We start from the raw sequence: 15,475 nt of genomic DNA, 5'->3' as shown, positions 1-15,475 counted from the left end.
CAGCCTCCTTCTACATACGGCTGATTTCATTCTCTGGTCTTAAGGAAATTCCCTGCAGACTTTTTACTGGTGGATACTTCTGAATCCTAGAATTTCCGATACTCAAATCTGAATCTCTGAAATTCAGCTCCTATCAACACTAATTGAGTGGTCTGCTGTGTGGTAGGCAATATGACCAGTCATTTCTGAGGGTGGAAGGTGGAGTCAGAAATACGACAAGTTCCTTTTGCCACCTGGAGTCAAGCATGCACATCCCAAGTCACGGGGTCATGCTGGAGACGTGGAGAGAGTTCACGGGGGCACAAAGACAAGTACAGTCAATGCTGACTGGGAGAGATCATCTGTGATTCCAGGGGCGGTCATATTTGAGCTTGACCTTGAGGAATGAGGAAAACTGGCAGGTAGAAAGATACGAGGATGACATGAGTGGAGCTGGTAAAGGGACAAAGGTTCACAGGATTCTATGGTAGAGGGCACGCCTGAAGGCATGGGAGTGGCCCAGTTGTGGGGAATTTTAAATGCCGCGTCAGGTTGTAGGCAAGGCGAAACCAACACTCTATACAAGTGTCCTCATCACTAGAGGAAGCGTGGAGACTTTCAGTCACATGTCTTTGTAGGCATACCTTGGCACTCCCTGTGTTGAGAGTCCTACAAAGAGGAGTTTTCACAGCCCAGAAATAGAAGGCTTTGGTTCCTACCATGTGGTAGTTGCCTTAGACGTACATTTCTCCTTGAGTAGGTTGGATTTGTGTGAATCTTCTGAGGATCTACCAAGTATGCCCTAGACTGAAAATTACCCTAGAAGATGACCCTGATCTGTGCATTCTAGAAGCCAGATGGGGGAGGGGGGATCAGTGAGATTACTCAGTAAAACAGGTTTTGTGGATTCCCAGAAAAAAAGAAGTGTTCAATTAACTTTCAGAAAAAAGGCTGCCTCATTTGAGGACTCTGTGTCTCTTTGCTGTAGTGAGTCTCTGTGAGTGTTTCAGGTCTCACTGCACAGAAAGTGTGCATTGCTTGGAATGCTATCTAACGTGAAAATGGAGGCAGGTAGGACCATGGAGGCATGGTTCAGAAAAGACTGGTGTCCAGAAAGCTTGTAATATTTTTATTGTGAGGTGGTTTTATTTTTGAGTTTTATCAAAACTTGCTCCTAAAAAAAAAAAGTTTGAAACGTTATGAGTGGTGGACAAGTATGCAGTGAATAAAGGGACAAAGGCTTTGAAAAAAAAAACTTATTCCTGATAATATCTCAGCAAAATAGCAAAAATCTAATGGCTTTCTTAGTGCCACTGTCACATGTAGCTCAGTTAGCATTTTCCTCCATTATCTTGTACTCCAGGTGGACCCTCTGCTACTCTGTGGATTACTTAGAGATTAAAAGCTGCTGTTCATTTCATTTTGCTCACAAATGGTCATTTTAAATAGCTGTTTCTTGCATACGGACACATATGCAAAATTTGAAAGAAGGTTTTCTGGTTTTGTTTGTTTTCAGAAACAGTCTATTGGGTCAGGAAGCCTTCATTTGTATGGGCAAGTCCAAAGAAAACATGGCCAAGTACACAGCAGGAAATCACATCCCAAGGTTCAAAGTCCCCTGGGCTGCTCTCTCATGTCTGCTTGTAAATTACTGTAAATTTCTTGCTTCTATATTGATTTGTTTGTAAATGTTACTGTAAGGCAAGGATGGGGTGATGAAGGATGAGGGAATTTTTTTTTTAAAGTCAAGGTCCAATGATCTGAAAAAAAATCAATTTGGTTTATCTAAAACTAAAAGGAAGTCTTTCTTTGTAGCATCTCTTTTTTTTAACAATTTTTATTGATTTATAATCATTTTACAATGTTGTGTCAAATTCCAGTGTTCAGCACAATTTTTCAGTCATTCATGGACATATACACACTCATTGTCACATTTTTTTCTCTGTGATTTATCATAACATTTTGTGTATATTTCCCTGTGCTATACAGTGTAATCTTGTTTATCTATTCTACAATTTTGAAATCCCAGTCTATCCCTTCCCACCCTCTACCCACCTGGTAACCACAAGTCTGTATTCTCTGTCCATGAGTCTTTAGATTCCACATATGAGCGATCTCATGGTATTTTTCTTTCTCTTTCTGGCTTACTTCACTTAGAATGACATTCTCTAGGAGCATCCATGTTGCTGCAAATGGCGTTATGTTGTCGGTTTTTATGGCTGAGTAGTATTCCATTGTATAAATATACCACCACTTCTTTATCCAGTCACCTGTTGATGGACATTTAGGCTGTTTCCATGTTTTGGCTATTGTAAATAGTGCTGCTATGAACATTGGAGTGCAGGTGTCATCCTGAAGTAGATTTCCTTCTGGATACAAGCCCAGGAGTGGGATTCCTGGGTCATATGGTAAGTCTATTCCTAGTCTTTTGAGGAATCTCCACACTGTTTTCCATAGTGGCTGCACCAAACTGCATTCCCACCAGCAGTGTAGGAGGGTTCCCCTTTCTCCACAGCCTCTCCAGCATTTGTCATTTGTGGATTTTTCAATGATGGCCTTTCTGACTGGTGTGAGGTGATACCTCATTGTAGTTTTGATTTGCATTTCTCTGATAATTAGTGATATTGAGCATTTTTTCATGTGCTTTTTGATCATTTGTATGTCTTCCTTGGAGAATTGCTTGTTTAGGTCTTCTGCCCATTTTTGGATTGGGTTGTTTATTTTTTTCTTATTGAGTCATATGAGCTGCTTATATATTTTGGAGATCAAGCCTTTGTCGGTTTCACTTGCAAAAATTTTCTCCCATTCCGTAGGTTTTCTTCTTGTTTTATTTCTGGTTTCCTTTGCTCTGCAGAAGCTTGTAAGTTTCATTAGGTCCCATTTGTTTATTCTTGCTTTTATTTCTTCTAGGAGAAAATTTTTGAAATGTATGTCAGATAATGTTTTGCCTATGTTTTCCTCTAGGAGGTTTATTGTATCTTGTCTTATGTTTAAGTCTTTAATCCATTTTGAGTTGATTTTTGTATATGGTGTAAGGGTGTGTTCTAGCTTCATTGCTTTACATGCTGCTGTCCAGTTTTCCCAACACCATTTGCTGAAGAGACTGTCTTTATTCCATTGTATATTCTTGCCTCCTTTGTCGAAGATTAGTTGACCAAAGGTTTGTGGGTTCATTTCTGGGCTCTCTATTCTGTTCCATTGGTCCATATGTCTGTTTTGGTACCAATACCATGCTGTCTTGATGACTGTAGCTCTATAGTATTGTCTGAAGTCTGGGAGAGTTATTCCTCCAGCCTCTTTCTTTCTCTTCAGTAATGCTTTAGCAATTCTAGGTCTTTGATGGTTCCATATAAATTTTATTATGATTTGTTCTAGTTCTGTGAAATATGTCCTGGGTAATTGGATAGGGATTGCATTAAATCTGTGGATTGCCTTGGGCAGTGTGACCATTTTAACAATATTGATTCTTCCAATCCAAGAGCATGGGATATCTTTCCATTTTTTAAAGTCTTCTTTAATTTCCTTCATCAATGGTTTGTAGTTTTCTGTGTATAATTCTTTCACCTCCTTGGTTAGATTTATTCCCAGATATTTTATTACTTTGGGTGCTATTTTAAAGGGGATTGTTTCTTTACTTTCTTTTTCTGTTGATTTATCGTTAGTGTAAAGAAAGGCAACTGATTTTTGAACATTAATTTTGTAACCTGCTACCTTGCTGAATTCTTCGATCAGCTCTAGTAGCTTTTTTGTGGACCTTTTAGGGTTTTCTATATATAGTAACATGTCATCAGCATTTAATGACACTTTTACCTCTTCTTTTCCAATTTGGATCCCTTTTATTTCTTTCTCTTGCCTGATTGCTGTGGCTAGGACTTCCAGGACTATGTTGAATAGGAGTGGTGATAGTGGGCATCCTTGTCTTATCCCAGATTTTAGTGGGAAGCTTTTGAGTTTTTCACCATTGAGTACTATGCTGGCTGTAGGTTTGTCATATATAGCTTTTATTATGTTGAGATATGTTCCCTCTATACCCACTTTGGCGAGAGTTTTTATCATAAATGGGTGTTGAATTTTATCAAATGCTTTTTCTGCATCAATTGAGATGATCATGCGGTTTTTGTCCTTTCTCTTGTTGATGTGTAGCATCTCTTTAGAAATATAGACAGCCTGCATTTTCACACTGTAACAGAGATTTCAGCCTCGAACAATTGAAAATTATAGTAAACTGGATAATCTATGAAAATTAATATAAGGATCGAATGTTTATTTTTTCGCATTTAATCCCGAGAGAACAGAACTCCATGTGACAGCTTTATGTTTGTCTTTTTGATCTTTGGCTGCTGTATTTGTCCAATACATTATACTTATGTGGCTGGTTCTAATTTTTCCATTACCTTATTACAAAGAGAGCTAACCATTGATCAGTAGCACATGCACTTAGGGCTTTTTCTAAAGCGTCACGTGAAATGTTACATATAGTCTTGGTTTATGCTATTAAAATAGAACACTGGTCATAACAAACTTTAACAAAGTGTGTCCTCAACTCCTGAAGGGCAATACCACATGGTCCTCCGTGAAATTCACAGCTATAAATGTTGAGTTTTGTTTATTTACTTTTCTTGTAGGAACATTTCACACCTGAGTGCAAATTCAAAGAATCGGTGTTTGAAAATTATTACGTGACATATTCATCGATGATGTACCGTCAGCAGCAGTCAGGCCGAGGGTGGTATCTGGGTCTGAACAAAGAAGGAGAGATCATGAAAGGAAACCATGTGAAGAAGAACAAGCCTGCAGCCCACTTTCTGCCCAAACCACTGAAAGGTAACTTGATATTATACCAGCTGTGGACCAAATGAGTATTGGTAGTTAGATCAATCCTATATCATGCTTTTGAAAGTGGAACATAATTCTTCCATATTAAGGCATTTATACAAAAATTCAGTAACATTTTACACTTACAAGACATTAAAGCATTGACAGTAGCATCTACTCTCCTGATTTTAATTTTTCCATAGTACATCTACATGTGATAACACCTTCCTTGTATGGAAGTAGCTTAATTGCTAAGTCAGGACAGCCAAGAACCCCAAATGATGCCAAAATGGTCCCCAGGCAGAAACACAGGTGCGAAAATGTGTGCACACTTAACACTTATCAGAAGGCTCCTTGGACCCTCTCTAAGGATCCAACGGTATTGTCCCAACAATTTCCATTCATAGGTTTGGTTTTCTGGTCATTATTAGTGGGTTAGAAGCAAATTAGAAAGGGGAAGGGGTAGAGATGGGCTGCAAGAGGTAGGGATGGGCTGCAAGAGATAGGGATGTTGGAAGTAGTGAGATATGGTGGAGGATGGTTAGAAAATACAGGTGGAGCAGAGCAAGCCCGCTGAGAGGATACCGGCCTGAGGTTAGAATAGGTGTTTAGAGCAGGGGCAGATTGCCCAGGCAAAACGACATAGCACTGCTTAACTACACATTTGCTGGAGCCGGATCACTTGGATTCGAATCCCAGCTTCCCTCTTTACTCACCGGATGGTCTTGGGCAGAGCATTGACCTGTGGGTGCCTCCAGTCCCCTATCTGTAAAATATGGATAAAAGTACCTACGTCATAGGATTCTTACGGGGATCCAATGAGATAATGCAAGTGAAGTTCCTACAACTGTATCTGGCGTGTGGTAAGTACTCCATAAGTGTAAGCTAGGACTGTTTTTTACAGCACAATATTTACCATTGATTAGTACTGAGAATTATGCTAATTCTTAGACTCTTGGAGAGTTTCATCTTAAAGTAGGAGAGAAATCAGTGTTAAAAAATGTCTTAAATTTTCATATTTGGCTCGCCCTGCATGCTGTTCATCATATATAAGTTTCTAAGAGCTTTATTTTATTTTATTCATTTATTATTTTTATTGAAGTATAGTCAGTTTACGATGTTGTGTTACTTTCCGATGTAGAGCATAGTGATTCGGTTATACACATCTAAGAGCTTTATGAAATGCATTTTTCATCAGTGCCCTCATATATATAACCATAAGTGATGGAAATTAGGCCTTAGAATTCTTTACACACTACTGTATCAAGACTGGATTTGGCTTAATCTGGTCCAGTCCGCTCTCTCCTGGGCCCTTGAAAGCAGCATTTGTCCTGTTTGGCCTCAAGCACGGAAGCCCAGTAAGCAGAGGACAAGTTGAGGACCAGCGTGCCGTGCCCATTCAAAGGCCTTTCACACCATCTGTCTGTGCTTTGCAGTGGCCATGTACAAGGAGCCGTCGCTGCACGATCTCACGGAGCTCTCCCGATCTGGAAGCGGGACCCCAACCAAGAGCAGAAGCGTCTCCGGCGTGCTGAACGGAGGCAAATCCATGAGCCACAATGAATCAACGTAGCCAGTGAGGGCAAAACAAGGGCTCTGTAACAGAACCTTACCTCCAGGTGCTGTTGACTCCTTCTAGCAGTCCTTCACCCCAAAGTTCAAATTTGTCGATGACGTTTACCAAACAAACAGGCAGATTCACTATTCTATCTGCCGTTAAACCTTCTTCTCATAAAGCCCCATAATTTAGATTGAGCTTGTGCAAAAAAAAAAAAAAAATGCCAAGCATTATCAAGTGAACTAAGTCTGGGGGAAGGACTGCTCAATTTTCTCATGCTCTCACCTATGCTTTGGGGAAGACGAACCAAAAACAGTTCACAGCACTAATGCTGATAAAAATTTGCTCTCCAACCAAGAAAATTTAAAAGACCACTCTGTTCTTCAAAAATAAACAAGCAAACAAACAAAAAAACTAAACAGAACAAAATTAACTGCTTAAATGTTTTGTAGGGGCAAACAAAATTATGTGAACTGTGTTGTTTTCTTGGCTTAATGTTTTCTATCTATGCTTGACTCAAACGTATTCTTTACTTTGGTATAGCGCAACTTTATGATTTCTGAAATTCAATGGTTCTATTGACTCTGTGTCTCTTAATCCAACTCAACCAAATTCAGGGTTGAAGCTGAATTGGCATCTCAGGCTCAAGGTAACAGTGTTCTTGTGATTTTACCGATTTTTTTTTTCTTGTAGATTTGTAGTATTCTGGTCAAGTTCTTGTGCTGTACTTTGTGCGTAGAAATGGAGTTGTGTTGTCAACCCCCGTCGGTAAAGATTCCTTAAAATAAAATCATCCTCAAGTGTAGATTTCTCTTAATTCCATTTGTGTTATCATGTTAAACTATTGTTGTGGCTTCTTGTGTAACGACAGGAACTGTGGAACTGTGTTGTCTTTCGTGTTGTTAAAATAAGAGACGTCTTACCTGTATATGTAAGAGTTCTCCTGTCATTGTACTTGGCACGTGAATATTGTGTACAAGGAAATGTTAAGACTGGTTACCCCTAAACAACATATACTTATACCTGCTTCTGGAAAAGTGTTTAAGACTTAGCTAGGTTTCCATTTAGATCTTCATATCTGTTGCATGGAAGAAAGTTGGAATCTTGGCATAGAGTTGCATGATATGTAAGATTTTGTGCATTAATAATTGTTAAAATCTGTGTTCCAAAAGTGGACATAGCATGTACAGGCAGTTTTCTGTCCTGTGCACAAAAAAGTAAAAAAAAAAAGTTGTTTAATATTTGTTGTTGTATACCCAGATACGCACCGAATAAACTCTTTATATTCATTCAAAGAAGAATCCTTCAACATGTATTTATTGAGTGTCCCTTGTGTGCCACGAACTGTCATAGAAACTGGAGTTAAACATTGAATTACATGCATCAGGTCACTGTCCTCTGATAATCTATAGTCTAGAGATTCATATTCACATGGGCTCTCTTGAAAGTGTAGTTATTGTACTAGTTATTGTATTTGGACTTCAGATTGGAACAGAAGAGTTCTCATCCCCATTCAATGATGAACTGTACAAATAAGACCTACGTCCTGGTACTGTCCCTGCCATTCACACTGTCGGTTCCCCCTCTCTGTTGCTCAGTTCTCTTGGTAGGGGGAAGGCACAGGACTAAGTATCTAACGCCCTTTCCACTTCTGAGAACTGAAGGAAAACATAAACATTTAAAAAAATGTTTATTGAATTATAGTTGATTTACAATATTGTGTTAGTTTCTGGTGTACAGCAAAGTCATTCCGTTACGTTTATACATACATATTCTTTTCTATTATGGGTTATTATGGGATATTGAGTATAGTTCCCTGTGTTATACACTAGGACCTTGTTGTTTAGCTCTTTTATATATAATAGTTTGTATCTGCTTATTCCAAACTCCTTATTTATCCCTCCCCCATCCCCATTCCCCTTTGGTAACCATAAGTTTGTTTCCTAAAACATAAACATTTTTAATGTTGATAACTTTTCACTGGCTCCCCAAAGCTGCCATTGCCTGGCGGTGATGCTTCGGGAATAGTCGATGTAGGAAGGTAAGAGTGGAGGAACAGGTGAAACATAGCTGGCACTTTTCAGGGCATCCATCAAATAAAGTTAGTGGGCCCCCAAGCAGAATGCTTTGGTACAGAGGGGAGGCAGCCCGCTCCTAAGATGTTTGGGCCAGGGTCAGTTGTAGGTGCTCCTAGACCAGCCCAGCCCGGCCCAACCCGGCCCAGTTCAGTCACCTTGTGATCCCATCTTAAGACCTCATCCTGCCAGAGCTCTGAAGTCCAACTGCATGAAGTGAGACTGCCTAGCTTGGACAGGAGCCTGGGTACCATGTACCAGAAGTAGACTCAGTCAACCCTGCCGCCTATTAAGTCTTACTGATTTTCAGTCCATAGAGAAAAGTAGTGCATCGTCTCAGGCTTGCTCCAAGGACTTAAAGGTTTAGTTATTGACTAGTTTGCTTGCTGCTTTTGCTTTTTCATTGTTCTGGAATAGCTTAGGTCTGCTGGTAACAAACAAATCAGTACATTGGTGTCTCAAGGAAGCCTGGCATAAATAATACATGGCCGAAATACCCAGGGATAATCCTTTAGTCCCAGTATTCTCTCTGAGCTGCCTCAAGTGGTTTTTAACAGAAGGTGGTATTTAAATAAATCAATAATTAAATTGTCCTCCAGGAAACCTCCCTACAAGCGGTGATACTTTCATACGTTTCCATTTTACACACACACACACACACACACACACAAACACACACACACTTCAGTAACATTTCTCATGGTAGAAAATATTAGTGCTACCACGTTTGATGAAATAATAGTTTCGGAAAACACTGCAAAGACTTGGCTCTCAGATCTTTGTACACAATAGAAACACCTAGAGGGCTTGTAAGACTCAGATTCTGGACCCCACCTCCCGAGTTGATGACTGAGTAGGTCTTGGGTGGGCTCAAGACTTTGGATGTTGACATTCCCAGGGGATGCTGAGGCCACTGGTCCTGGGGAAACACACTTTCCTGTTTTTGAAAGTATTGCTGATTTACAATATTGTGTTAGTTTCAGGTGTACAGCAAAGTGATTCAGTTACTATATATAAATGTATATATATTCTTTTTTTGATTCTTTCCATTATAGTTTATAACAAGATATTGATATAGTTCCCTGTGCTATACAGTAGGTCCTTCTTATTTATCTATTTTATGTTGGAACCACACTTTGAGAACCACTGGCATACACTCTTCCCTTCTTTGGGATTCAAAGTGTGCATTAACACATTGACTTCTAGACGGGGGAGGGTATAGCTCAGTGGTAGAGCGTGTGCTTAGCATGCGCGAGGTCCTAGGTTCAATCCCCAGTACCTCCATTAAATAATTAATTAATTAATTAATAATAAGCTTAATTACCTACCCCCCCCAAAACCAAACACAGTAACTCATTGAATTCTAGCAAGTCTTGTGTTAAGGAAGCCGGCTTAACTTTAACAAGTGGTGGGATGAACAAACTTACTTGGCCACGAAGTCATAGTTTCACAGAGCCATGTTAACCCTGCAGGACAGTGGTGGTCCTAGGCCTTTTGTGGGCTCCAGCATCACCTGTGGAGTTTGGTCTATTCCCAGGATTTTAGGCTTGGCCTGAGAACCTGCCGAATTGAGTGCCCACTACAGTTTGGAACGACTGCTCGGTCTCAGGTTGTCACATTCTCTGTGCGTCCTCGTGTTGTACTGAGCCTGGGGGACCATATGGAAAAGCAACAACACCACCACCCATTTTCCTCAAGCTACTTGCAGTTCTTTAAAAGAAGAACAAATGCCAGCATTTTCCTCCAGGAGTTGCACTTGTACCTGGAGAGAACATGTGCTCGTTCCCATGGAATCTTTAAAGGACTGAGGTGGGGAGGGATCTGTCACCTCCCTCCCCGGCACATCATCCCAGTCCTAAGCCAGTCAAGTTCACTGAACAGCTTTTCAAAGGAGCCAGCTACACGTTTCCGAATTTTCCAAGCACCTGCTGCCCAAGCAAACACATAGGGGAAAGAAACATCTAACAGGATCGATTCTTCATCTGCACCAGCTGACTATAACCAATCTGCAGAGAAGGGGCAGCAGAATCAGGACTCATAACCATTTTGAATGTCATTCAAATGTGCCTTAGAAGCCTCAGTTAGCTGAGGCATGTCGTTCATGGGTTAAAATGAAGTGTGCCCTCACTGGCACATCTGTATTTCTACCCACAGTCATTTCAAGAAAATCTAGCCTTTTCTTATCATGCTTCCCAAGATTCTTCCAACTTTTAGTCAAAGCCATTGCCACACTTTAGGTCACAATTATAGCAATACCCCACTTCAGTACCAAATCCATACAGGGATACAGCAGTGGCATATGGATGATAACTTTCAATCCCAAAACCAAGGGGAGAACTCTAGCTAGGGCCCCCAATTATTAACCATATTGCCCATGACAACTTTTCATACTTTTCATCACTCTATGCCAAGATGTGGTCCCAGGGTTTGGCTTGATGCATTTGCCTATCCTGGAATGAAAACCAGCCGCCATGCTAGCTCATTCTCTCACCTTGGGCGCACCCTTTCCCCTAACGAGTGAGCAAGTTACAAGCTATGGTACACTCAACAGGACCTGCCTCAAACTCCGGGCTGCTCTTTAGCTCTGAATGAGAAAGAAAGAAAAATCTAGACTTACAGACATAGCTATTTGGGTGCTATTCTTTCATGGACCATCACATCCTGGACCTTTTTAATCTCTAAATATTGTGCTGCTTTTTTAGAGGTTAGTTTGAATTTGTTGCACAGAGAACAATAATCTATGCCAAATCAGTCAGCCCCTTTGCTAATATCACATGAGTGCACATGTCTGGTATTTTCTTTATCACATTGCAGTAAAAAAAAATACAGAAAAGTACACGCCATCATTTGGGGAACGTTTCCATTTCCATGTGAGCATTCTCTTTTTCTGTGTGTGTATGTGCTTGTTGTATTTATTTCTTTGACAAAAGATACCAGTTTTTCATTTACCAGTGATAAAAAGTTTCCTTTCTAAGTAATTTTAAGTAGAAAACCCAAGTACTTGATACAAAGAAAATCAGGAAGGGGCCACATGAATGATAGAGGTTTAAGAAGTCTTAATGTATTATGTGAGCATTCTTGAAGAAATTTGTAACAGCTGCAATTTGGTCATCATGCAGGAAGTCTTTGTAGAACACACAGCATGGATGGTTTTCAGTAGCAGGATTGTTAATTTATCAAGCATCAGTCCAATCTCTCCTTTCCTGTTGATTTTTGCTTCACACACTCTGCCTTTCTGTTGGTCTCCCAGCAGTCACCTCACACATGCACACACACATAGATGTGCCTCCTAAAATTCTCAGAGACGCTCTGTTCTTCTGGAAGGATGACATATGCCTATTCAGTAGGGAGACTGGGACAGCCAAGTTTAAAGAGCCAAGGTTCAAAACACACAGATGGCCAAGAGGTACATGAAAAGATGCTCAACATCACTAATTATTAGGGAAATGCAAATCAAAACCACAGTGAGATAAAAGATGCTCAACATCACTAATTATTAGGGAAATGCAAATCAAAACCACAGTGAGATATCACTTCACACCTGTTAGAATAGCTATTATCAAAAAGACTAGAAATAAGTATTGGCGAGGATGTGGAAATAGTGAATCCTCATACACTGTTGGTGGAAATGTAAATTGGTGCAGCCATTATGGAAGACAGTATGGAGATTCCTCAAAAAAAAAAAAAAAAAACTAAGACTAGAACTACCAGCTATCCCACTTCTAGGTATTTATCTAAACAATATGAAAACACTAATTTGAAAGGATGTATGCACCCCTATGTTCATCATGGCATTATTTAAAATAGCCAAGATATGGAAGCAACTCAAGTGCCCATCAATAGATGAATGGATAAAGAAGATATGAGATCTAGATATATAAAAAACAGAATATTACTCAGCCATGAAAAAGAATGAAATCTTGCCATTTGTGACAAAAGGATAGATCTACAGGGTATTATGCCAAGTGAAATAAGTCAGACAGAGAAAGATATCACATGAATTCATGCAGATATGAAAGCTAAAAAACAAATTAAACAGAAGCAGACTCATAGATACAGAGAGCAAACTGGTGATTGCCAGAGGTGTGAGGCGTTAGGCAAAATAGATGTAGGGGATTAAGTGGTACAATTCCAGTTATAAAGTTAAGTGTCACAAAGATATAATACACAGTGGGGGTATTATATAGCATATATAAAGAATATAGCCAATAATACTTTAATAGTTCTGAATAGGGATAGATGGTAACTAGACTTATCATGGTCATCATTTTATTATGTATAAAAATTTCAAATCACTGTGTTGTACACCTGAAACTAACATAATATCATATGTCAACAACATATCAAAAAAAATACTAGGAAGAATAAAGTAAGATTAAAAAGAAATTAAAAAGCCAGGGCTCCCTGGCTTCCGAAGCTGTCCTGCCAGCTATGACACTAATGTACACTAAGGTGGATGCCCCAGGTTTGTCCCACAACATGTTAGCATGTCTGCACACTCTGTCCTCTAAATAATTGTGTGCACTCTTGAAATGATTTGTTTCCAATTTTGTAAAGTTAACAACTAGAGTAAGAGAAATGTACAAGGGCGATGATTGAGTAAAAGCTCGGCTCCTTTGAATCAATTGCTCAGCTTGTTGGCTCGGTGATATTTATTACTTTATAAGCTGTCGATGCAGCGTGGCACGCAGCTGAGGACAAATGAATTGAGACTGAGTCAGTCTTGCAGAAAAAGAGATATTAGGGGTTTTAGCAACAGAAATTTTCTTTCCTTACTGGAGTTAATAAAGTGGACTCCAATTGGCAATAACGACTCAGTTTTGCATTCTTCGTCTATGGAAACCTCTCCATCACTGATATCCTTGCACAAACTGGATGATTACAACCCAAGTGTTTTTTTCTCCTTTAAAAATCACAAGACCAGGATGAATTCATTCTCGAAGGCTGGCAGTACTACGGTTTTCCCTTTAATATAAAACCCAGTCAAGGTGCCAAGAGAACATAACGGAGGAAGAAAATTGATTAAGGAAATTCAAGACGTTTCGAAGAGGAGTTAATCTTTGAGTTGAGTCTTAAAAGATGAGTAGGAATTCAGAAGCTAGAAACGTAATAAAGATGACTCTAGGACAAAAAAGAAAAACACTATAAACGAAGCACAGAGCCATTAGATAACAGTGTCCAGAAAACATTAATTAGCCTCGTGTAGCTGGACACTAGGAGACAGAGACCCTGTGATGCAAGTGACACTTGGGAGATGGATAACCTCCCCACAGTGTTTCATTCCATTATGTCTCGTTGCTGGAAAAAGACTGTGAGCCACCTAGGTCTGGAGTGTCTTTGAAACCTAGTTGCTCTATGTGTTTCGTAGAAAGCCAATGAGTAAATGACTCTCTTCAGTAGACAAAATCAAAGATAATGGTCTATGAGCAAAGTATGATTCACAGCCTTGCTTATTAGACTGGAGTCAATCAGTCTTACTAATTCCCCCTTCTCATCTATTGAACAAATTGTTCTTTGCCTGCTCTAAAAAGAATTTGTCAAGCATTATGGGTTGTTTGACCAATACAATCACATAGAAAAAGAAAAGAAGCAGCAAGATAATGAAAGGAAAACTTTCTTCTAGTAAATTCTTTCTATCTAAACTGTGCACTTCAATGATTATTCCCTGTGAATAAAGTTTATTTGGAATTTTCAGGTTTCCAAAATTATTTAAAATAACATCTCTCCTTCCTTCTCCATACCCACTCCCCACGCGTGCTGTGCACACACGCAGACACACACACAATATTTGTATGCTTCTTTGGGAGAAAGGGCTAAAGTTTTCATATAATATAATGTACAAACCTTCTAAGTGTGTCACTTAATTTGTTTTGACAAATGCACACACCATGGAACCCAAACCCCTATAATACAGAGTATTTCCATCACCTCAGCAAGTTTCCTTATGCTCCTTCCAAGTCAATACCCACCCGCCACCCACAGGCAATTCCCTGTGAATAAAGTTTCCAAAATTCCCAGTGGTCCAGTTTTTTTCACCTTAGATGACTTGTTCCTGTTTTAGAACTTATTACAAATATTATCATACTTATGTGCTTTTTATGTAAGGCTTCTTTTGCTCAGGTAAATATTTTTAAGATCCATCCATGTTGTCATGTATTATCAGTATTCCATCCCTTTTTCTTGCTGAGTAGTGTTGCATAAAACGAATATTATCCACAGTTTGCTTATCCATGTTCCAGTTGACAACACCTGGGCTGTTTCCAAATTAGGACTGTTTTGAAGAGAGCTGCTAAAAACAGTTTTTTGCAGGTTTTTGTGGACATATACTCTCATTTGTCTTAGATAAATACCGAAGAGGGGATTTTCTATGTCCTAGAGTTCGTATATGGTTCATTTTATGAGCCTGTCAGACCTTTTTTCAAAGTAGTACTGTTTTTCACAACAACGTACAAAAGTTCCAGTTGCTTCAAATCCTCGTCAACATTTGGTCGATCCAGTCTTTTTAACTGTAGCCATTCTGGTATGTGTGTGGTGGTATCACACTGGGCTTTCATCTGCATTTCCCTGGTGATTAATGATATCAAGCACATTTTCAGGTGCTTATTGGCCATTTGTGTATCTTCCTTGGTGACTTCTCTGCTCCCATGATTTGCCCATTTATATCACATTGTCTTTTTTTAAATTTCATTTTATTGAGTTGTAGTCAGTTTACAATGTTGTGTCAATTTCCAGTGTAGAGCACAAACACTGTCTTTTTACCATTAATCTGTAGGAATTCTTTATATAACCCAGATACCAGTTCTTTGTCAGATATATGCCTTGTGAATATTCTCTTCCAGTTCATGGCATTTGTATTGATTTTCTTCATGGTGTCTTTTCGTGAGCAGAAATTTTAATTTTGATGAAGTCTAATTTATCCATTTATTTCTTTTATTATTATTGATTTTTGTGTCTTATTGTTAACTTTTGTGTTTACCTCTATGATCCAGCTCAAATTAATTTTTGTGTATGGGGTAAGGTACTAGTTGAGGTTAATTTTTTAAATGTG

At 39.2% G+C, this 15,475-nt stretch overlaps 1 protein-coding gene across 7 annotated transcripts in view; it reads left to right on the top strand.

Moving 5' to 3' along the window:
- The window catches only part of FGF13 (fibroblast growth factor 13), a 627,264-nt gene extending 619,614 nt beyond the window's left edge, over positions 1 to 7,650 (top strand). For all 7 annotated transcript variants that reach the window (XM_072956097.1, XM_072956098.1, XM_072956095.1 and 4 more), the window contains 2 exons: positions 4,605 to 4,803; positions 6,231 to 7,650. In XM_072956097.1, coding sequence (XP_072812198.1) covers positions 4,605 to 4,803; positions 6,231 to 6,367 — 336 coding nt within the window. In that variant the 3' untranslated portion in view covers positions 6,368 to 7,650. The remainder of the gene's footprint in view (positions 1 to 4,604; positions 4,804 to 6,230) is intronic.
- Positions 7,651 to 15,475: the final 7,825 nt, after the last annotated feature.

This window comes from Vicugna pacos, chromosome X (genome assembly GCF_048564905.1).
Source record: "Vicugna pacos chromosome X, VicPac4, whole genome shotgun sequence".
NCBI lineage: Eukaryota > Metazoa > Chordata > Mammalia > Artiodactyla > Camelidae > Vicugna > Vicugna pacos.
This window is presented reverse-complemented; position numbering and strand designations above follow the sequence as displayed.